We start from the raw sequence: 25,261 nt of genomic DNA, 5'->3' as shown, positions 1-25,261 counted from the left end.
CTGCAGCTCCCGCCCCCTTTCCAGAAGAGGGCGGAGCTTTAACGGCTCACGCTTCGGTCGCTCAACAACAACAAAGCTGGAGAATCTCACGCAGCCAAAATGACGAAAGTGTTCAGCCTTACATTGTTCAAACCGGAGTCGACACTGATGGAGAGACTCAGGAAGAAGTTACAACTTTTAGACGTTTCTGAATGGTTAGTGGATAAATTTATGTAGTTGCTGTGGAGTTGATTCAACTCATCCACTAGCATGTGCCGTCATGTTAATCTTTTGTGTTGAATTGACCCTCGTTTGTGAAGCAGTCCGGCGTAAAATGACGGCATGACAACAACACTCTACTACAACAACTCTTCCTCTTCTCTAAAGCAGCCCAACATGGCCCCGCCTCCTTTGTTGTGTGTTCTCGGGGGCGGGGTTTATGTAAATTTTAGGGTTTCTGATGTCACTAACCCTGGAAGAAGCTCAATGTAGTCCCTACCAGTTGTTTAAAAAGCGATTTCTGTAAAAGAAAATATCTCTCTTTGCATTGAACTTTGAGCGTCGTAACTTTGCAGATGTTGTTTATGATCAAACAGCAACATTACACACTAACTAAAGTTAAAAAAGTCAAATTATAATTAAGGACCCCTTTAAAATCACCATGAAATCAAAATGGACAATTCTTGTTTTTTAAAGGAATATTGCAGTGTTTATTATAAATGATTTATCGGTGCACATCATTATTGTGTTAAATTTTACGTTCCTCATAATCTTGAATCAGAATATCTTCTCCTCCCTCTTGCAGCTTCTCTTCTCTGATGACGAGGGCGGGGCAACCTGTCACTCACATGAGATCCACCAATAGCAAACCACAACCATCCAATCAATTCCCCACAGACAAAATCAAGCCCCGCCCTACATTTGTTCTTGTTCCAGAAGCGTTTCACTCAGATATACGGCACAATAGGGAAGAAAACACTAGTGCAACTTAAATTTCATGCCGACTACTGCATATTTTCTTCGGTTTAGTTAGATGTGCCATCTGTGGGCGTTTGTTGGCCGTCACACACAGCAGGCGTCAGTCTCTCTGAAGCGGCTTTCACACGAGACTCTGAATCTGGAGAAACCTGCCAAACAGAAGATCAGTATGATGTCAGTCTCCAGCAGCGTTTCTCTCTCTCTCTCACGTGCCGTGCTGCTGTGATAATTGGCTTCTGTTCATTAAGCTGTAAGACGGATCGAGGGATGAGACGCTCACCTTAATCAACAATAGGGAAAGAGGTGAAAGCTGTTGTCTTACTCCACTAATCCTAATCTACTGTCTGCTGCGCTAATGAGTTTTTACTCTGTTTTTAATGTTAAAAGCGAAGTTGCACTAGTCTTTTCTCCCCTATAGTGCCGTATATCTGAGTGAAACGCTTCAGGAACAAGAACAAATGTAGGGCGGGGCTTGATTTTGTCTGTGGGAATTGATTGGATGGTTGTGGTTTGCTATTGGTGGATCTCATGTGAGTGACAGGTTGCCCCGCCCTCGTCATCAGAGAAGAGATGTCGCAGAGATGCCAAAACTACACCATGTTCAGATCATCTACAACATGATTCAAATATTCAAAAGATGAGCACAGTCAAGGGAAAATAAAAATGAAAGTGTTTAAGTGAAGTTTTGTTCAGTTTATGTTTATATACACTAGTGGTCAAAAGTTTGGTTTTTTTTAATGTTTCTGAAAGAGTCTCTTCTGCTCTCCAAGGCTACATTTATTTGATCAAAAATACAGTAAAATTGTGAAATATTTTTACAATTTAAATCAGCTGTTTTCTATGTGAATATATAGTAAAGTATAATTTATTCCTGTGATCAAAGCTGAATTTTCAGCATCATTACTCCAGTCTTCAGTGTCACATGATCCTTCAGAAATCATTCTGATATGATGATTTGCTGCTCAAGAAACATTTCTGATTATTATCAATGTTGAAAACAGTTTCATATTTTTGTGGAAACCGTCATACATTTTATTTTTCAGGATTTTTTTGATCTTTTATCACATTATAAATGTCTTTACTGCCACTTTTGATCAATTTAATGCATCCTTGCTGAATAAAAGTATTAATTTCTTTAAAATAACAGTAAAACAAAACCTACTGACCCCAAACTTTTGAACAGTACTGTATGTTACATTCTAGTTTATTGTTTGGCCATATTCCCCAATGGGAAATGCAGGATTTTTATTGCCTTTGGTCTGTTACGTATCCTGGAGAAAACGTCCAGCTTGGAGTTGAACCGTTCTTCTGATTAGTTGACGTAGATGTATGTCACAAGTCTATTAATCCTTGCAAACTATTCCTTCAAACAAAGACCTCAGTTTTCCAGGTGATTGTGTAAAACCAAGATTATGATCCTGAGCTTTGAACGACTCAGTTTCAGCTCATTTGAGCAGCAACATAATCAAAGAACAGCTTCAGATGGAAAGAACGGTTGATTTTTGGAGATTTTTCTGTTTGGTTTGAGAAAGAACTAGTTTTAGGCTGAAAGCAGCTAGTTCACCGACATCTCCGCACGCGAGCTCCGTCCTTCGCTTCCCGTGTTGTTTATCTGCAGTGGAAGCGGTGGCAGCGGCACAGGCATGTTGCCCTCGTCCGTCCCCTCTTCCTGTAGCAGGATGCTGGGCTGCGGCGACGTTCCTGTGCGGAGCGTTCTGGCTCTGATGTGTTTACATGCCGAGGAGATTACAGGCGCTCGACGCGTCCATCTGCTGCTTCCTGCCCTCCGCGGTTCCAGCGGCCCGAAGAACCAGAGCAGGATGCTGTGGGTGAAAAACGCGGGACGGCTGCTGGGCTCGGGCAAAACGGCTGGACGCGTTCCTGCCAGGTAGGACCGGTGGACCTACTCTCTTAAAAATAAAGGCTCTTTATTGGCATTGATGGTTCCATGAAGAACATCCATTCAGTCTTTCCATTGCACAAAAGATTCTTTATAGAGGGAAAAGGTTCTTTAGATTATTAAAATGTTCTTCACACTAAGAAAAATTAGATTCTAAGAAGTTTACTAAGGAACCTAAAATGGTTCTTCTGTGGCATTGCTGTGAAAACCTACTTTTTGAAAGCTTTATTTTTAAGAGTGTACGGGTCATTGGACGGCAAGTTAACTATTTAACCTGAATATCAGACCGTTGTTAAAGCCGTCAAGTTACTAACATCTGCACATGAAATGAGAGTCTGAACCGAAGCTTTGTGTTTGGGAAACAAGTTAAACACTGTGGAAAAAAAACACTTGTTCAAAGCTAGCCGGTCTTAGATAATGTTCTCAAAATGTTAGCACAAAAACATCCTTCATGGAATTTTTTTCCTGAAATGTTTCATTTGGATGTTCGTCTAATGTTTTTTTAAATGTTACTACATGTTGTTTCAGAACGTTCAGAGAACATTCAAAAGTACATTCTAAAAAATGCTGGGTTAAAAACAACCCAAGTTGGGTTGAAAATGGACAAACCCAGCAGTTGGGTTAAATGTTTGATCCAACGTGCTGGTCAGTTTTATTTAACTCAACTATTGTTTAAAAATGACTGTATGTCTGGCTTAAAATGAACCCAAAATATGTTGGAAATTAAAAATCAGACACATAATTACTAGAGGCAACAATAATAATCAAAAGGTGAACATTTATTAATAAGCAACTTAATAAATGTTTATTGTTTAATTATTATTCATTAAAATTATTAATAAATGTTCATTTATTAAACATTAATAAATGTTAATTTCCAACATATTTTGGGTTCATTTTAAGCAAGAAATACAGTCATTTTTAAACAATAATTGAGTTAAATAAAACTACCCAGCAGGTTGGTCAAACATTTAACCCAATCGCTGGGTTAAAAATCCATTCGCTGGGTTAAACACAACCCATTCGCTGGGTTAAAACATCCCAATCGCTGGGTTAAAAATCCATTCGCTGGGTTAAACACAACCCATTCGCTGGGTTAAAACATCCCAATCGCTGGGTTAAAACATCCCAATCGCTGGGTTAAAACAACTCATTCGCTGGGTTAAAACAACCCAATCGCTGGGTTAAAACAACCCATTCGCTGGGTTAAAACATCCCAATCGCTGGGTTAAAACATCCCAATCGCTGGGTTAAAACAACTCATTCGCTGGGTTAAAACATCCCAATCGCTGGGTTAAAAATCCATTCGCTGGGTTAAACACAACCCATTCGCTGGGTTAAAACATCCCAATCGCTGGGTTAAAACATCCCAATCGCTGGGTTAAAACAATCCATTTGCTGGGTTAAAACAATCCATTTGCTGGGTTAAAACAACTCATTCGTTGGGTTAAAACAACCCAATCGCTGGGTTAAAACAACTCATTCGCTGGGTTAAAACAACCCAATCGCTGGGTTAAAACAACCCATTCGCTGGGTTAAAACAACTCATTCGCTGGGTTAAAACAACCCAATCGCTGGGTTAAAACAACTCATTCGCTGGGTTAAAACAACCCAATCGCTGGGTTAAAACAACTCATTCGCTGGGTTAAAACAACCCAATCGCTGGGTTAAAACAACTCATTCGCTGGGTTAAAACAACCCAATCGCTGGGTTAAAACAACTCATTCGCTGGGTTAAAACAACCCAATCTCTAGGTTTGTCCATTTTCAACCCAACTTGGGTTGTTTTTAACCCAGCATTTTTTAGAGTGTAATAATATCAAAATAGTTATGGATTCAACTGTGCAAGACTGTTATTTTCTTGCATAACAAGTAAACCTGGTTGGCAGGATCTCAATACTTAACTGTTGAACTCTGCAAACTATAAGAAGCTTTCCGACTGCAATCTGGATTAAGACTGTAACCAAGACACTGTCACTGAGTTTGAAGCAGATTAGACTGTGTTTGTGCTGCTTTTAACCACTGCTGAGGAGAAACTAAACGTAACGATGACACTAACTTTCTCAGATTGCTTTTACAATAACAAGCAACTGTAACTTGCAGTTTAGTGTGTCAGAGTGCTATATTGCTTTTTTGTGTCATGTTGTAATGACACAAACCATCTGCAATCTCTGTGGACTGAATCATTTTAGTGAATCTGTTCACATCTTCTTCTTTGTAGTGAAATATTTATTGCAAAGCTGCTGTTTGTCAGTATGTCCTTGGTTATATTTGAGATATTTCTAGTCTTGTTTTTTAGTGTAAATTTATCAGTCATTTTTGGTGCTGTGATTGTAAAAATAAATGATACAATCTAATAGTTATCATAAACAGCATATAATGCCTATAAGCAGCTTTAATATAGCTGAAGTCAGTCTAGCTTGTAGTGAAGTTCACTTGTTTGTAATGGCAGCCTGTAACCTTTAGTGTTCACTCTGTGCTTTTGTTCTCTCGCTCTATTAAAGTCACATTATTGCGTGTGTCGTATGAAACAACAATGAATCTCAACATGTGGAAGGAGGGGGACTTCTCAGGTTTAAAAATAAGCTGACCGTTTTTCCGGCATGAGAACCTAAAGCAAAAAAACAAGCCTGATCGTCTTCATTCCATTATTTGACGAGTCGAGAGCTTGACATGTTAACATGTGCAACTCAAACTGTGTGTTTTTACAGTATTATTCCTCTAGTTTTAATGCACACTTATTCATATTTATGTAGAAAGAAGCAGCAGCCTGAGAATGAACAGAACAATGAAATGTGTATCTGCGTCATACGGCTTCCTGTTGACCAGGAGGTTCTTTAAGTGCAATATTGACAGATTTAATGAGAGATGACGGGCCTGTGTCCGCATCACTAACTCGTTAGACAGAAGAATGTCTGTGCGAATATGAGGAAGATGCTAATGATGATGATGAGCAGAACTTCTGTGAATACATCCATAAACTGTGAAAGTGTGAAGAGAAATAATATTGAAACTAATGATTGTCTGTCCATGTCTCAGCTGTTCACCGTGTTTAAATTCTGCAGGTTTCCTCCCCAAATATAATGCTGTTAAAGGATTAGTTCACTTCAGAATTAAAACTTCCTGATCATTTACTCACCTCCATGACATCCAAGATGTTTGTCTTTCTTCAGTCGAAAGGAAATTGAGGAAAACATTCCAGGATTTTTCTCCATATAGTGGACTTCACTGGGGTTCAACGGGTCCAAATGTCAGTTTCAGTGCAGCTTCAAAGAGCTCTACACGATCCCAGACGAGGAATAAGAGTCTTATCTAGAGAAACCATCGGACATTTTCTAAAAAAAATAAAAAATTATATACTTTTTAACCACAAATGCTCGTCTTGCACTGCTCTGCAATGCGCCGCACATTACGTAATCATGTTGGAAAGGTCACGCGTGATGTAGGCGGAAGTAGGGCGAAAAACTCCATCTCATTTTCTCCTCCAACTTCAGAATCATCCGACATCGTTGTTTTAATTTTTTTGTAAAGGCTGTTTGACTTAGTCTTTGATGTTCGCTTTGTAAACACTGGATCGGTACTTCCACCTACGTCACACGTGACCTTTCCAACGTGATTACGTAATGCGTGGCGCATCACAGAGCAGTGCAAGATGAGCATTTGTGGTTAAAAAGTATATAATTTTTTATTTTTTTTAGAATATGACCAATCGTTTCTCTAGATAAGATCCTTATTCCTCGTCTGGGATCGTGTTGAAGCTGCACTGAAACTGACATTTGGACCTTCAACCCGTTGAACCCCAGTGAAGTCCATTATATGGAGAAAAATCCTGGAATGTTTTCCTCAAAAAACCTTAATTTCTTTTCCACTGGAGAAAGAAAGATCTTGGATGACATGGGGGTGAGTAAATTATCAGGAAATTTTAATTCTGAAGTGAACTAATCCTTTAAATCAATGTGATGGGAGAAACCGTGTTTTTAGCATCTAAAATAACTACTTACAGTTAAAATAAGACGAGCTGTCTTGATCTGACAGCAGATCTTCACCTGTAACCGAAAGTGTTTGAGAGTTTGACCCTGTCGTGCACGTCGAGGCTCTCAAAGCTGCTTGATCACTGGTATTGTAGCTTTCGCTGTGACGGGTCACATGTAGGTTAGAGGTTGAAGATTATTTTCATCATATCTTTCTTTTATGTTTATGGTTTTGTTTATATGTGAAATTATGAATGGCATGTGGTGTGTGTGAATGAGTCGGGTGTGTCCCAGATGGGCAGGTTTAGCTGTTAATGATGTGGTATTGCTGGTTCTTTCACTCCGACACACACACACACACACACACAAATACTGCAGCAGCAGAGATAAAGGAGACAGTAACGAGCAGCTGATGAATAGACACGTCCTTGTGCGTCTTCTGTTTGAAAGCGGAACATTTTTACACTCAGAACTGAAGAATTGGAGCATAAAAAAGTGCAAATCTATTGGAGAATGAGAGAAAGATGTGACGGGCAAACGTGTGTCAGAGGAATAATGTAAATATCTGGATTGAATAGAAATCTGCACTGATTCGGCAGCAGGACTGTAAGTGAGGATGTATTATACGGACATGAAGCCCAGAGAGGAGAATGTGGTGCGTTTGGTTCGATCTAAACCCGTCCAGCGTGGAAAAATGTGTCGACCGAGACGTTTTCTTCTCTACCTGCGTGAGCAACAGACTCAAACTCAACTGATTACCAGGTACAGTCTTTACTGAACTGTCTCTGAGTCTGAGAACTGAAACATAAATAGTGATGAATGCCAAAATATTAAATGTTCAAATTGTTGGGTAAAATTCAACAATTTGAACATGGAGCTGCTTTGAGATCCCCATATCTATGGGACTGAACTATATAGGGCCTTGAAAATGAAGATTTCAAAAGGAAAGTTTGTTAAGAATGAGAATCTAGAAGGATATTAAGATATCTTAAATACTTTTAGAGATACAGACATGCAAACTTTGGAAAAGGAACATTTATGGCACTCAGACAGGTATGTTCAATGCAACTGAGATGATAGAAAAACACAAGATATATTTCTAGTTTCAACATTATTTGTTTTTCAGATATTCCACTTTAAAATAAAAGTAGTATCATCTATATGCAAAGTGACCCACATTTAGTTTTTGACCACTGAAAATGTGTACAGTTGACCAATTTACTCATGGAGCCGCATTTAGATCTCCATATCTCTGGGATTGAACCATCGAGGGCCTTTAAATTGAAGATACCAAAAGAAAAGTTTGTTAAGAACCAGAATCTAAAAGGATATTAAGATATCTTTAATACTTCTTGAGTTACAGGCATGCAAACTTGGGGCAAAAAACACAAGAAGTGCTTTTTGAACGGTCACTGTTGGCATATAATGAAACAAAGATTGCTAAAGTCAACAGATTTTACTAATAGATCTACCAATCTCTGTGTGAAAATAAAATAATGATGCTGCCATCTTTCTAAAGTCATTTTTACACCCCTCTAATTTGCTCCAAATCTCAGGTGAAAATGGTCATTTTGACCCCCTCTACAAAATAGTGGATTACTCAGTAAATATACATCTGTGACATTTAATATTTTGGCTTTCATCACTATTTATGTATGTCTTTCTACAGAAAAAAATGTAAAAAATAAAAAATTTGAGCCGGGGAAGTTTCTGAAATGTGGTTGATTTGATCCTATTACAATTTAAAATATCTGTTTTCTATGTGAATATATAGTAAAATGTAATTTATTTCTGTGATCAAAGCTGAATTTTCAGTCTTCAGTCACATGATCCTTCAGAAATCATTCTGATATGATGATTTGCTGCTCAAGAAACATTTATGATTATTATCAATGTTGAAAACAGTTGTGCTGCTTCAGATTTTTGTGGAAACTGTGAGTTTGGGGCCATTTAAAAAAATAAATAAATAAGAAATTAACACTTCTATTCAGCAAGGATGCATTAAATTGATCAAAAGTGGCAGTAAAGACATTTATAATGTTACAAAAGATTCTATTTCAAATAAATGCTGTTCTTTTGAACTGTAAGAATTTTGAAAATGAAACTGTTTCCAACACTGATAATAATCAGAAATGTTTCTTGAGCAGCAAATCATCATATTAGAATGATTTCTGCCATTAAAACACACATCAGTCAGATCAGTGACTTCACATTTTGACTTTTGCTCAAACGTATGTTGTGTATCTGTGTGAATGATGATGAAACGCTGCTGAAGTCGACTGACATGTTTGAATCTGTACAAGTAGTTTCAGCTTTGATTTAATCTGTGCAGCTAAACAGAAACTGGTTTTACCAGACGTCCTTCACTAATGTCCACTTAGCCGTCATCAGAAACTCATTACACGGGGGTCAGTTACCTGTAGAAACTGAACAGGAAGTAGTTTGAGATCTTTGCATAGAACATGTTTCCCATTACTGCGTTATGAGAGCGGCTGCATCGGCCACACGTCGCCTGAGATGAAATCTCTGTTTCTTTATCATCATCATCTTCCTCTTCCTGTGCGTTTCAGGGACTGCAGCCTCACCGCAATGAATGTTGAGTCCTGGGCGGACCCTCGGGACCCGCAGCCGGACTCACCTGACCTCCCGACAGCGCAGCAGCCCGACAGGTTGTGCCTGGAGTCCTTCTGGAGTGAAGTGGAGACCATACGGAGCAGCAGCGACTCCGAGCCGGAGAGCAGCAGACGAGATTCCCGACAGTCCGAAGGTGAGACAGAGACGCATCACGCTGTGAGATGATGCAGAGACGCACGCTGATGGACTGACCCAAGTGTGTGTGTGTGTGTGTGTGTCAGACGGCGAGCAGGAGGAGCTCTGGCTGCAGGATGCTGGATTGTCTCCGCTGGTAACAGGTGAAGAAGAGGACGTGGATAAAGCGGTGCTGTTGTCGACTCTCACCAAGACTCAAGCAGCAGCGGTTCAGAGACGCATCGACTCGTACACCTGCTCGCTGCGCAAGAGGAACAAAACCCCACCGAGACACGTCAGAGACGTCTTCGCATCGCCCATCACGCAGGTAACGGCACACCTGTGTGTGTGAGTGTGTGTGAGTGGGTCTGTGTGTGTGCACTGCAAAAAATGCTTTTCTTACTTAGTATTTTTGTCTTGTTTTCAGTCTAAATATCTAAAATTTTTTAAATCAAGATGCATTTACTAGACAAGTAACAAGGTGTGGTGTCCTAACTACACGTGATGTGATAAGATTGTAGCGACAAGCAGTTCGTCTGTGATAAAGCTGAGAACACAAAATGATATTCAAACGGACATTAGACACTTTTAACAATAAATAAAGCACATAAACAGCACTTATGATTATCTTTCTATACTTTGTGTTGATGTTCCAGCTGCGACGTCACAGAAAAATAGAAACCGTATCTAAAATGGAATCATCACGTGTCGCCATAGTTAGGACAAAAACTTTGATTAACATGGAAAATATACCTTTTATCGTGAGTCGCGGCGTCGCGTGTAGTTAGGACACGGTGTAAAATGACAAGATATTATGTCTTGTTTTCTGAAAAATAAATAAATAAATAAAAGTTTGCTTAAAACAAGCAAAACCAAAAACAAGATTTTTTTTCTCACCCCATTGGCAGATAATTTTGCTTGTTTTAAGCAAAAACTTATTTTTATATATTTATTTATTCCGAAAACAAGACATAATATTTCATGTCATTTTACTTGTCTGGTAAATGCATCTTGATTTAAGAATTTTTAGATATTTCGACTGGAAACAAGGCAAAAAATGCTAAAAAATTGTGAGTGTGTGTGTGTGTGTGTGTGTGTGTGTGTGTGTGTGTATGTGCTTTTACTGATATTTGATTTTAGATCCAAAACACTTAAAGGGTTAGTTCATCCAAAAATGAAAATTCTGTCATTAATTCCTCACCCTCATGTCATTTCAAACCTGTAAGATGTTTGTTCATCTTCAGAACACAAATGAAGATGTTTTTGATGAAATCTGAGAGGTTTCTGTCCCTCCATTGACAGTCTACGCAACTACCACTTTTAAGTCCCAGAAAGGTAGTAAAGACGTCATTAAAGTAATCCATGTGACTCCAGTGGTTTAACCTCAATTCAATGAAGCAAAGTGAGTGCTTAGCTTACGCGAAAAAACATAATTTACCACTTATTTACAAAATATGAATCTCCACCGCGCGTTCGTGAGAGCACCACGATGCATGCTTGTTGAGTTGTTGCGAGAGTTGGAGATTCATATTTTGTAAATAAAGTGGTAAATTATGTTTTTTGTGCAAACAAAGCACTCGCATCGCTTCATAAATTTGAGGTTAAACATTGAATTGAACATTGAATTTAAAGATTGAGTCACATGGATTACTTTAATGACATCTTTACTGCCTTTCTGGGACTTGAAAGTGTAAATTTCGTTGCTCCCAATGAAGGGACTTGAAAGCTCTTGGATTTCATAAAAAATATCTTCATTTGTGTTCCAAAGATGAACGAAAGTCTTGAGGGTGATTAATGACAGAATTTTTGTTGTGAACTAACCCTCGGCGTAACTCTTTCTGTAATAAAACTGTCTTGACCTTTGTAATAGTGAGATCGAAAGCTAAAAAGTATGTAGATGCCCCTGTGTTTATTTTTGTGTTATAACAGAAGGACAAAATCTGTGCTCAGAAACAGTCACTCGTGGCATTTGTAAAGACCCGTGTGCTCGTTCTCCACAGCACACAATACACTCACGTCATGTCAGATCATATCACTGGCACCTGAATAAAGGCTTGAATTCAGAGATAAGACATTGCGCGCGTGTGTGTGTGAGTGTGTGTGTATGTGTGTAACTAATTGTTTTCTATTCAGTCAGCAGATCCTGAGACACGCAACAGCGAATCTGACACGCACAGAAACATGGACAGTGTGACAAAGACACAGCGATCAGGTACACACTCACTCATACACTCATACACACACACACACACACACACTCACAGAGCGTCATGATCTTAAAGGGCCGGTCTGTTCATTATTCAGTTTTATTTCCAGCTGCATATCTTCACCTGTCACGCCTATTAATATAAGAGCATATGTGTGTTTAATAACACTAAAATGCTTCAGATTCAGAGAGATGGAGCCGTAATCTGTCAGAGCTTTGATTATGCGTGCATGAATACAGCATGTGCCCTTTGAACACAAGATGCAATTTCCTGCCTTTTCACATGGAAATGATATTCAAATGGATCAGATACTGAACGCTTCCCGCTGTCAATAGAACAGCCATTAACAGCGTGTGTGTGTGTGTGTGTAGCTGTCAGTGGGCAGGAGACTCAAGGACTACAGATGGAGGAGATCTTTATCACAGACGTGGCGTATTGTGAACAAGCGGCCATCTTACTGAAACAAGCCAAACTACCACAGAACAACAGCAGCCAGTGCAGGAGAGATGATGGGACACTGCCGGTGAGACTGTCTGTCCGTCCGTCCGTCTGACTGTCTGTCCGCCTGTCTGTCTGTCCGTCCCTCCGTCCGTCTGACTGCCTGTCTGTCTGTCTGTCTCTCTGTCCGTCCGTCTGTCTCTCTGTCCGTCTGTCCGTCTGACTGTCTGTCTGTCTGTCCGTCTGACTGTCTGTCTCTCTGTCCGTCCGTCTGTCTGTCTCTCTGTCCGTCCGTCTGTCTGTCTGTCTGTCTGTCCGCCTGTCTGTCTGTCTGTCCATCTGTCCGTCCGTCCGTCCGTCCGTCCGTCTGTCTGTCTGTCCATCCGTCCGTCTGTCTGTCTGTCCGTCCGTCTGACTGTCTGTCTGACTGTCCGTCCGTCCGTCCGTCCAACTGTCTGTCTGTCTGTCTGTCTGTCTGTCCGTCCGTCCGTCTGACTGTCCGACTGTCTCTCTGTCTGTCCATTCGTCCGTCCGTCCGTCCGTCTGTGTCTGTCCATCCGTCTGACTGTCTGTCTGTCTCTCTGTCCGTCCGTCCGTCCGTCCGTCTGTCTGTCTGTCCGACTGTCTCTCTGTCTGTCCGTCCGTCCGTCCGTCTGTCTGTCTGTCCGACTGTCTCTCTGTCTGTCCGTCCGTCCGTCTGTCTGTCTGTCTGTCTGTCCGTCCGTCCGTCTGTCTGCCTGTCTTTCTGACTGCCTGACTGTCTGTCTGTCTGTCCGTCCGTCCGTCCATCCGTCCGTCCGTCTGTCCGTCCGACTGTCTGTCTGTCTGTCCGTCCATCCATCCGACTGTCTGTCCGTCTGACTGTCCGTCTGTCCGTCCATCTGTCCGTCCGTCTGACTGTCTGTCTGTCTGACTGTCTGTCTGTCCGTCCGTCTGTCTGTCTGACTGTTTGTCTGACTGTCTGTCCGTCCGTCCGTCCGTCTGACTGTTTGTCTGACTGTCTCTCTGTCTGTCCGTCCGTCCGTCCGTCCGTCCGTCTGTCTGACTGTCTGTCTGTCTGTCTGTCCGTCCGTCTGGTTGACTGTCTCTCTGTCCATCCGTCCGTCTGTCTGCCTGTCTTTCTGTCTGTCTGTCTGTCTGTATACATCATAGTATCACAGTCTTTTGCATGGAGATGGTAGGGATACACAGACACCATGTATCAATTATTTCAGGGCCTGAATTTCGGCTTGGGTTTGCGAGTATGGTGCATTATTTTACCATAAGCTCCACACTTATGATGCATGAATTAATCATTTGAAATCTTTCTTTAACACTGTAATTTCACAAACAGCATGAGTAAATAAGCGCTACTGCATCCCTCTCTCTCTCTCTCAGACATGTGCAGTGTGTAAAGAAAGTGCTTTTTTGCATTATGTATCTTCTTAAAACAACAATATGAATATGATTCAACACATAATTACATTTCATAACTGAAAAGGAGCATAAAGTATAGAGTCTATAGGGTGTTAGTTTGTTCTTTGTAAAACTGTTTAAAATAATATGTGTTGTAAAAACAAATACATTGAAGTGTGAAATGAACAGACTGAGAACTTTATCTTAATAGATAAAAACATGTGTGACCAAAGTTTTCCTTTGGGGACATTTGCAGTTGGAAATATATTTTATTGTAACACTGAGACTATCGCAAATGTTTAAAATTGTAATATCATATTATTGCTTAAATCATAATAAGCTTCTGGTGATTCCCACCCCTACTAAATATGAGTATGGGCGTCTCACCTCCTCCTCTCTCTCTCTCTCTCTCTCTCTCTCTCTCTCTCTCTCTCTCAGAGGGTCATCTGTCCACAGTGCCGGTTAGGAGTGACGAGGGTGGTGGATCTTTCCCAGCAGGACATGAAGAAGGTCCGTCAGTTGGCGCTGATTGACATGACGGCGCTGTGTGACCTTCTGGAGCTCGAGGTCAAACGACACAAAACCTGCAAAAGGAAAATCCCTGGTGAGTGAGTGAGTTTCCTGTCACCTGACCACATCTGTTTTGATCGGTGTCAGGAATAATCAGAATTCTGTCGCATGTCTTCCCATTTGTCAGAGAGCTGTTTGTTTGGCGTTCCTCTCGCCTCATTGGTGGAGAGCGATCAGAAGATCAAACCCAGCACTCACATCCCGCTCTTCCTCCAAGCAGTACGTGATGACATAATTTCCTGTTACACCTCTCACCTGTTATACTCCAGTTTATTACTTAGATGTCCTGCTTTTAGAAGAAGCTCTCCAAAGTGGATAAATTTGAAAACGATGCGCATGTTTAGTCATGTGACGCATATTGTACCCATAGATATCGATGTTTATATGTGCTGTTCACTTTTACATTGTTGCTAAAGATAAATGTTACGAGACTTTGAAGTTCGAAACTAGGACTCTTGGGTATTTTCTACATGATTGTGTTCTTGTTTTCAGCTTCTGTCATTTCTGGAGAAGAATGGTCTCGATTCTGAGGGGATTCTGCGGGTTCCAGGGTCTCAGGCCAGAATTAAAGTAACATAAAACATATTATAATAAAGAAAAAAGTAGCACCATATCCATTGAAGTACTTGTTCTGTCGCATGAAGGCTGACGGTGGTCGTGTTCCTCGCAGGTGCTGCAGCAGAAGTTGGAGAACTCGTTTTACGGCAGTTCGTTCAACTGGGACGAGGTCAGTCCGAACGACGCCGCGGCTCTGCTCAAGAAGTTCATCCGTGAACTCCCGGCGCCGCTGCTGACCGCCGAACACCTCAACACCTTCAGCGCTGTCAGAGGTGCGTGAGGGTCTCCCTCAGGTCCTGTATGTGGTATAGTGTTTCTTACAGACTGAAGAGTCTTTCTGAGGAAGAATAATTTTTTAATTGGTTTGTACAGATATAGCAGATCTGAAGCAGAAGCTACACATGTTGAATCTTCTTGTGTTGCTGCTGCCAGAACCCAACAGAAACACACTGAAGGTACAAAACACACACACACACACACACACACACACACACTCACACACACACCCCACACTCTCAAACACTCAATTAAACACTCACACACACACACACACACACACACACACACACACACACACACACTCTCTCACGTAAACACTCACACACTCACTCACTCACACACACACTCTCACGTAAACACACACTCAAACACACACACACACTCTCACATAAACATACTCAAACACACACTCACAAACACAAAAACACTCACACACAAACAATCCCACGCACGCGCTTAAACACACACACACAAAATAACTCAAACACACTCACACACACTCAATCACACACACTCACTCAATCACACACACTCACTCAAACACACACACACTCTCACATAAACATACTCAAACACACACTCACACTCCCTCACACACACACACAGTCACGTAAACACACTCAAAAACACACACTGTCACGTAAACATACTCAAACACACACTCACACACACACTCAAACACACACTCACAAACACAAAAACACTCACACACAAACAATCCCACTCACACACACTCGCACTCACTCACACACACACTCAAACACATGCACTCACAAACACACACATGCGCTTAAACACACACACACAAACTCAAACACACACACTCACACACACACACACACACACACACACACAAAATAACTCAAACACACTCACACACACTCAATCATACACACACTCAAACACACACTCACAAACACAAAAACACACACACACACACAATCCCACGCGCACACACAAACAATCCCACGCACGCATACACACACACACACACTCAAACACATGCACTCACTCACACACACACACACTCACACAAACTCCCATGCACACACACACACACAAAAATAACTCAAACACACATACACTCACTCTCTCTCTCTCATGTAAACACACACTCTCATACACACACAGTTAAACATACACTCCCACTAACACACTCTCTCTCTCACACACTCACACACACACTCATACACATGCTCACACACACACACTTATAAACACACTCTTTCTCTCACACACACACACACACACTCATACACATGCTCACACACACACACTTATAAACACACTCTTTCTCTCACACACACACACACGCCTGCCAACATTGCTCTGTCATAGACGTGACTCATTCCATTGCATAAGAGAAATTCATTACCACACTCAACATTTGCTGTGTGTGTGTGTGTATCTGAAGGTCTTTCCACACACCAGATTCACTCAAGCGTAACTCAGCTCACAGTCGGCCGTTTATATAACTGTGTCTCTTTGTGTTGAGCTCCTGCTGTTGATGAATGTTAAAAGTCACATGAAACGCTCTTCACAGCCCAATTTACTTCGAGGGTTAGTTCAGCCAGAAATGATCATTCTGTCATCATTTACTCGCCCTCATGTCACTCAAACCCATGTGACTCTCTTTCTCTCTTTCGAAGAACATTGGAACATTGGACTTTCATTATATAGACACAAAAACACTGAGGCATTTCTCAAAATATCGTCTTTTGTTCTCTCACGTAAAGCAATATACACTACCGGTCAAAACTTTTTTTTGCAAGAAATTATTACTTTTATTCATCAAGGACATTAAATTGATCAAAAATGACAGTAAAGACATTTAGACAGTTTCAAACATTGATAATAATCATAAATGTTTCTTGAGCATCAAATCATCATATCAGAATGATTTCTGAAGGATCATGTGACACTGAAGACTGGAGTAATGATGCTGAAAATTCAGCTTTGATCACAGGAATAAATTACATTTTACTATATATTCACATAGAAAACAGCTGTTTTAAATTATAAAAATATTTCATAATTTTTACTGTATTTTTGATCATATAAATGCAGCCTTGGTGAGCAGAAGAGACTCTTTCAAAAACATTAAAAAAATCTTACCGACCCCAAACTTTTAAACAGTACTGTATACAATACAGCAAATCTCAACTACTTGATGCAAAATATAACTATATTATCGTCCAGCTCTGAGTTTTACGCTCCTCTTTTGAGTTTTTGAGGAAAACAGTGTCTTGAAGAGCGATTAAATGTGTGTCCAGGCGCTGCTGGAGTTTCTCAGTAAGGTGGTCTTCTGTGAGCGGCGCAACCGCATGAACCTGTGGGCCGTCTCCACCATCATGGCTCCGAACCTCTTCCTGCATAAGGCCGTGCCCAGTAAACTAGCGGTGGACGGTCCAGAGAAGGGTCAGGCCGAGCGGGCGGCCGACATCATGAGACTCCTCATCCGCTACCAGGACCTGCTGTGGACGGTAAAGAGCTCTCTCCATCTCATCTGCTGTTTCCATCCACCTATTTTCATGCACATTTTGGTACTTTTTCAATAAAACATTTGCAATTGGTTTGTAAAAGGTGTTTTCATGCTGCATTTACTCTGTTCTGACCAGCAGGGGTCACTAGTGTTTGGCGTTTCCAGCGCTTCGAAACAGTGAATCATTTTGCGACGCAGTTGGTTCATTTGATTCAAAGTTTTGAAAAGATTAGTTTCTCACATTGCAAAAGACATATGCATAAATTATGATGGGAGGACATTTACCTGATTAAGAATCAGATCTCCTTTAGGACCCCGAGTGATCCCATTGGTGGACTTTTTCAGCGCCTGATTATAATTCCTGCAAAATCACGTTATGATATATATTGTTTAAAATGCAATATAATGACCATTAAAAATACATTTTGCATGGTTGCATTTCCAGTTTGTTTTATTATGCAATACACAGGCATTAATTTTATATTTCAAGCATGTTGTTTGTGCACTTAATGTAATAAACATCAATACAATAGTGAAATAGGTTATAATTAGTCAAAACATCACCATAACTTTTGATTAGGCATTACCACCTGGGTCCTAAAGGAGACCCGATTCCTGGGGGGGGACTTGATTCATGACGCGCAACAAAAAAAGTCACATGACTTTGCTTCGACACATCATGTGACCAGAAAAATGTCTCAAATATCAAAAATTCTCAAATATCATTTTTGAAAAAGAAGCGACTTCATGTGGGAAAACATCAATGAAACGCGCGAAAATGGCAGAAAATATCAGATTTTTATTACTAATATTTCACGGGAAGTGATGTTTGTCATCTTAAAAGCATGAGATGGAAACGTTGCTTTATTTGCAAATGCATATTCCAATTTTGTGCACTAGTTAAACTCAACTCTGCATGGAAACTGCTGCTGCGTGTTTGATTGGTGAGCGTTTGATCTGCTGTTCTGTAGGTTCCTAATTTCCTGTTGAGTCAGGTGAGGAAGCTGAACGAGAACAGCAGCCGTCGGTACCAGTTCTACGACAAACGCATCAAGCACCTGCTCAGGAAGATCCACACGGACAGCAGGGACAAACCTGACAAGAACTCTGGAGAGGTGAGAGAGAGTTTGGTACAAGCTGTCAGTCTCTTTGGATAAAAGCGTCCGTTTAATGAATATAGATGGAATAAGGAGGGGAAGCACGAGAACGACAGATCGTGAGTGTGAGAGGATGAGGAGATGATGGGATGATCCCTTTAGAGGCTTTAGTCTCAGGAACAGACGCTTACAGGACCTGACAGAACACACGAAGTGCGTAAAGCTCGTACTCGACTGGAGATCGTAATGTGAGCTTATGTGCTGTGAAATATTTATAAAAACAGAATCATTGTCGATTATGACTTGAATCACACATGAAATAAACATGTCCAGGTCCATTTAAAATCATGTATAATAATTCTATTTTGCATAAAGGAAATAAAGCCTATTTGACATTCATTGTAACAGCTGTCAAATTGTTTCATTCTCATAAAAATAAGCTTCATTTTCTTCATTTAAAATATTATAAAATATATATTCATAATAATATATAATATTACATTCAATTATGTATAATAGTAATATGTTCAAATATTTATGATAATCTTTTATATATTTAATTTATTTTTTCTTTTGGTTTTGAGGACAGTTTTTGGCTAATGATCTTTGGCTCATAATGATCAGTTATTGATAACTAATTCTTTTCTTCGTGTGTGTGTGTGTGTGTGTTCAGCAGTGTCGTACTGTAAAGATCCAGCTGGGTGACGTGAGTTTCTCGATGGAGTTTCGTCTCACCATTAACTCTCGCGCCTCAGACCTGATGTCACAGTTTTATAAAGAACTGCACGCTTCTGATAACGGCAGAGGTCTCCTGAAACGGTATGAACACACACACACACTCACTCACACACACACACACACTCACTCATACACACACACACACACACACTCACACACATGCACAAACACACACACTCATAAACACACACATTCGCACACTCACACACTTACACACACTCACGCACACTTACTCACACGCATACACAAACACACTCGCGCACACACACACTCACGTACACACGTGCACACACATATACACACTGATACACACACTCACTCACACACATACACATATAGACACTCGTACACACACACGCACACACTCATGCACATTCACACACTTACACACTCACACACTCATGCACACACACACAAACACTCACGTACACGCTCATGCAGATTCACACACTTACACACTCACACACTCATGCACACACACACAAACACTCACGTACACACTCATGCACACACACACACAAACACTCACGTACACACTCATGCACACACTCACTCACACACGCTCACACACACTTACACACACACTTACTCACGCACCCACAAACACACTCGCACAAACACACACTCACGCACGCACACACTTATGCACACACTCACGTACACACACATATACACACTGATAAACACACTTACTCACACACATACACATATAGACACACACGCACACGCACACACTCATGCACACTCACACTTACACACACACACTCACTCACACGCACACATAAACACACTTGCATGCACACACACTCTCATGCACACACTCACTCACACTCATGCACACACACACAAACACACTTGTACACACTCATGCACACACATACACACTGATACACACACTCACACACACACACACACACACACACACACACACACATGCACACTCATACTCACTCACTCACACTCACACACATTCACTCACACAAAATAAAATACTTTGGTACAATTATTTTTTTAATCTTTCCCTCACACAGAAATGGTTCAACAACCTACCCAGACTGTGCCATCTATGAAGTTGGTGGAAACATCGGTAAGTTTTTATTTTTGTTTTTTGCCAAAATGTATCAATAAACAACAAATGTGACAAAACAAGATGTTTTCCAAACCCAAAACAGGGTTATTACAGTTCTCAAATCCTAAATGCATATATGAGAATATTGTGGTGGTGAAATTCACGCTCTTTATTTGGGTTTTTTAGTTTCATATGACGGCTATCAACAAGAAAACAGTACTATAATATTAATATTATATGAGTCAACTCTCTGGGTTTGTTTGTTATATATAAATTCATGTTTCACACAGTTTCCAGGTTGATTTAACTGCATTTAAATAATACTTTTTGTCAACACTATATATTTTAAGCTATACATGTATATTTGTAATGGCTGAATCTTGTTTTATGGCTCAGGTGAACATCGTTTGGATCCAGAGACTCATTTGTTTGACTTGCACAACAACAACCCCAGCGGTGAATGGATCATCAAACTGAGATCGGCCAACAGAGGGCAGTAGAGACACACCAGCAGACAAACACCCTCCTTTAGATAGAAACCAGGAGACCTTTGACCCTTGAGGGGAACTAGAGCATCTGTGAATGAATGAAAGCGCTGGTGTTTCTCAGGTATGATAATGAGGTTTGAACACTGCCGTCACCTCACGAGAAGCTCTGAGATCGTCCTCTGACGCCGGTGCCGCACCGTTAATGATGTCGTGAAGCTGGACTTCTGCGTTTTATTTGGACACTTTTGTTGTTGTGTTGTCATGGTTTGATGCTGAACGACCGCTTGAGATTTGATGCAGTTATTGCGTCCATGTTTCGGATTATTTATTAAGCTCCAGCGCACAGCTGTGTTTGTAGATGTGATGAATGAATGTGCTGTACAGATCTGATGCCTCTCAGTATTAAACACATGAAGTTCCTCGGAGCTCTTCGGACTACAGACAGCAAAGGACGCAAAGCTCTTGTTTTCTCTTTTGTCAGCTTTACATTTTTTTGATCTGAATTATTACCTTCAGCACTTCATTTAAATATGTTATTGTACTGCATTGAAGCACCTTCCAAACTTTTTGACATCTCTTTATCTCTCTGTATTTCCTTTGACTCAAACCTGATGTTTATATGGAAGCTTGAAAAAAAAAGTTAATTGTAACTTTTTATCTGACTTTAATTCAGATTTCTCACAACTTTGAGTTTATATCTTGCAGTTGCAAAAAAGTCAGAATTGCGATTTATAAACTCGCAGTTGCGAGAAAAAGTCAGAATTCTGAATTCTGACTTTTTTCTCGCAGCTGCGAGAATTGCAATTTATAATTGCAATAAACAATTTAGATTTGTGATTTATAAACTAACAGTTATGAGAAAAAGTCAGAATTGTGATTTATAAATTCGCAATTACGAGAAAAAAATTAGAATTGCAATTTATAAACTAACCGTTATGAGAAAAAGTCAGAATTATTTATATTATTTATAAACTCGCAATTGTAATAAAAAAGTCAAAATTGCAATTTATAAATTCATAATTGTGAGAAAGTCAGAATTGCAATTTATAAACTCGTAATTGTGAGAGTCAAATTTGCGATTTATCAATACGCAATTACGAGAAAAAGTCAGAATTGCGATTTATAAATTCACAAATTATGAGAAAATTCAGAATTGTGATTTATAAATTTGCAATTACGAGAAAAAAGTCAGAATTTCAAATTATAAACTCACAGTTGTGAGAAAAAGTCGAATTTGCAATTTATAAATTTGTAATTGCGAGAAAAAGTCGAATTTGCGATTTATAAACTCATAATTGTGAGAATAAGTCAGAATTGCATTTTATAAATTCACAATTACGAGAAAAAAGTCAGAATAGCGAATTGTAAACTTGCAGTTGCGAGAAAAAGTCGAATTTGCGATTTATAAACTCGCAGTTGCGAAAAAAGTCAGAATTGCGATTTATAAACTCGTAATTGCGAGAAAAATTGCCTTTTTCTTTAGTATTGTGTGTTGGAAACAAGCTTCCACATGTTTACGGCGCACACATTCAGACAGTATTGTGCATTATGCCATTTGTCATTGCAGCAGCTCATATAGTCTGTCAGTGTTAGTGAGATCATGCTGTGTAATAGAGAATAACATCCATCACACGCTGTCGTCCTGCGCGACAAACACATTCACAATTTTATCATCATCTTTGAGAACATTATGTTTTAGAGTCGTTATGTTCATCTGACACACTGTCATAATGAAGATGATCTGAAACTCAAATTAAAGCCGCATGGCGTCTCTGCGCACTTGATGATGAGCATTTGAGAAATATTGCTAGTCTGACGATGAAATATATTGTTCTAAACAAACTAGAGTTTTGCATTTTCTAAAGATTTGCTATTGGGTTGCTAGGGTGTTGTGGGTGGTTGCTGTGGTGTTACTATGGTATGTGAAATTCTGTAGATATGTTTCAGGTTCTTCCTTCAATATGTCTCGGAGTAAACAACACTCAACATTTCATCTGGACCATTCAATAGATATGTAACCCAGCAAACAGGGAACATTCTCAGAACGTTCTGGCAAGGTTCTCTCAAAGTTATGAGCAAACGTTCTTCCAGCGTTCGTTCAAAGTTATCTGGTCTGTAATGTTCTCAAAAGGTTAGCACAAAAACATTATTTATTCATCGTTCATGGAATATTTTTTAAATGTTACTGCTTACGTTGAGAAAACGTTCAAAAGTAACATTCTGATAATGTTTGAAGAACAATCAAATGGAATGTTTGCATTTTTAAAAAAACTTTCAGTTCAGAGAATATTCAGAAATAATGTTTTCATAACCTAATGGGAACGTTACCAGCGACAAAGACTCCAGAAGGATATTCTGACAAAAGTCAAATTTTTTGACATTTTTTTTTATGTCATAGTTTCGACTTTTTATCTCATAATTTTGATTTATGACAGAATTTTGAATTGTCATAATTAAGACTGTCATAATTTCTACTTTTCACCACTTAATTTAAATTTTTTAATCTCCTAATTATGACTTTTTAATCTCATAATTATGACTGTCAATTTTCACTTTTTGTCATAATTTTGACTTTTATCTCATAATTATTTTTTAATCTCAAAGTTTCTACTTAATATTTCATAATTTCTATTTTTAATCTCAATTATGACTTTTTAATCTCATAATTCTGATTTAATGTTGTAATTTTGACTTTTTATCTAATAATTTTGACTTTTTAATCTCAAAATTATGACAGTCTCATAATTTTGAATTTTTAATCTCATAATTATGACTTTTTAATCTCAAAATTTCGACTTAATATTTCAATTTCTATTTTTTAATCTCATAAATGTCTTTTTAATCATAATTCTGATTTAATGTTGTAATTTTGACTTTTTAATCTCATAATTATGACTGTCAATTTTCACTTTTTGTCATAATTTTGACTTTATATCATAATTATGACTCGTAATTTCTACTTTCTAATCTTATAATTATGACTGTCAATTTTTATTTATTTTTTTAATCTCCAAATTATGACTTAATATTTCATAATTTTGACTTTTTAATCTCAAAATTTCGACTTAATATTTCATAATTTCTATTTTTTAATCTCATAAATGTCTTTTTAATCTCATAATTCTGATTTAATGTTGTAATTTTGACTTTTTAATCTCCAAATTATGACTTAATATTTCATAATTTTGACTTTTTAATCTCATAATTATGACTTTGTGTCAATTTTCACCGTCATAATTTTGAAATATAATGTTCACATAGCCACATTTTTAAAACATTTAAATAAATAAAAAAAAGCTGGATGTTTTGAACGTTGAGAGAACATTCAGAAATAATGTGTTCATAACCTAATGGGAACGTTAGCAGAACGTTCTTAGAACATATTTGTGTGAGGCAGGTCAACACGAAGCACGCTGTGTCGTATGTCACAGTCGGTTGGTCAGGGACAAAGACTGAAGAAGGATGTTCTGTCAGCAGTAATAATCAGATGTAGGTCAGCGCTGAAGCCTGCGGAGCCGCGCCGACACTGACGCCCGCGGCCAACACATGGACCACTTCCCATGAGCACACAAACACTCACACGCAGAATACATGTGCAAACATTACAAACAGTCACACACGTCATGAGCGTCACACAGCCTCTCTCGCTGTTTGTCTGTCAGTCACATGAACACATTTTATCATTCTCTGACCGGACGGTGTTTGTATAATCAGTATTTCTCTGTTGTATCACTGCACTGCTGAAGGTGCCGTTGTTCACCAGTATCTCTGTCTTGATTTTCTGCACAACATTCTTAAATTTGTACAGAAAACAAGACAAAGACCCTGCGGAAGAACATCAGTTTTGCAGCATGCAGCTGTTCTCATGTGAAGGATTTTGAATTTAATGCTTGTATTTGTGACTGCGGTAAACTTTTGTAAACAGATTTGTATTCATGATGTAATAAACTGACTCTGAATGTGTTTGAGTTCAGTGACGTGACCTGATGTGTGTGTGAATGGTGGATCGACGGCCGTCCTGCGTCCATTATCTCTGTCAAATGTGCTGTGAAATGACAAGAGCAGCACATCAACACTATCAGTGACGGCCAGCGGTGTATTGATCTGCTGCGCTCTGATCAGCTGCTCGTTTCTCACATGCAGTTTCAGGGACGAGTGTTTATTTGTTCATTACTGATAAACACACTACATGTATGTCAGATCTATAGATCACATTTACGCCACGTTAAAAAAAAAAATCACGCTTTTCTAAATCATAATTGTGACATTACATTTTGACATCAGAAGTAAAAATTATGACTTTAAAAATTCATAATTATGGCATACTAAGTCATAAATTAGTATCTCATAATTATGACATGCTAA

At 39.3% G+C, this 25,261-nt stretch overlaps 1 protein-coding gene across 3 annotated transcripts; it reads left to right on the top strand.

Moving 5' to 3' along the window:
- Positions 1-1,525: 1,525 nt before the first annotated feature.
- On the top strand, positions 1,526-22,680 carry LOC127513937 (rho GTPase-activating protein 40). 3 transcript variants are annotated; one of them, XM_051896174.1, is made up of 15 exons: positions 1,526-2,845; positions 9,398-9,594; positions 9,683-9,903; positions 11,709-11,787; positions 12,154-12,305; positions 14,054-14,219; positions 14,313-14,404; positions 14,678-14,755; positions 14,856-15,015; positions 15,116-15,198; positions 17,296-17,505; positions 18,476-18,619; positions 19,278-19,420; positions 20,371-20,426; positions 20,805-22,680. In XM_051896174.1, exons 1-15 carry the CDS (start codon positions 2,601-2,603, stop codon positions 20,906-20,908), a joined length of 2,130 nt encoding a protein of 709 aa, XP_051752134.1. In that variant the 5' UTR covers positions 1,526-2,600; the 3' UTR covers positions 20,909-22,680. The 3 variants fall into 3 exon arrangements, with proteins under 3 accessions (XP_051752134.1, XP_051752132.1, XP_051752135.1); XM_051896172.1 differs by having other exon boundaries at positions 19,275-19,420; XM_051896175.1 differs by lacking the exon at positions 1,526-2,845 and adding an exon at positions 6,867-7,589 and having other exon boundaries at positions 19,275-19,420.
- Positions 22,681-25,261: the final 2,581 nt, after the last annotated feature.

This window comes from Ctenopharyngodon idella, chromosome 6, assembly GCF_019924925.1.
Source record: "Ctenopharyngodon idella isolate HZGC_01 chromosome 6, HZGC01, whole genome shotgun sequence".
Classification (NCBI taxonomy): domain Eukaryota; kingdom Metazoa; phylum Chordata; class Actinopteri; order Cypriniformes; family Xenocyprididae; genus Ctenopharyngodon; species Ctenopharyngodon idella.
Note: the sequence above shows the minus strand (reverse complement) of the source record. Positions and strands in the feature narration are given on the sequence as shown.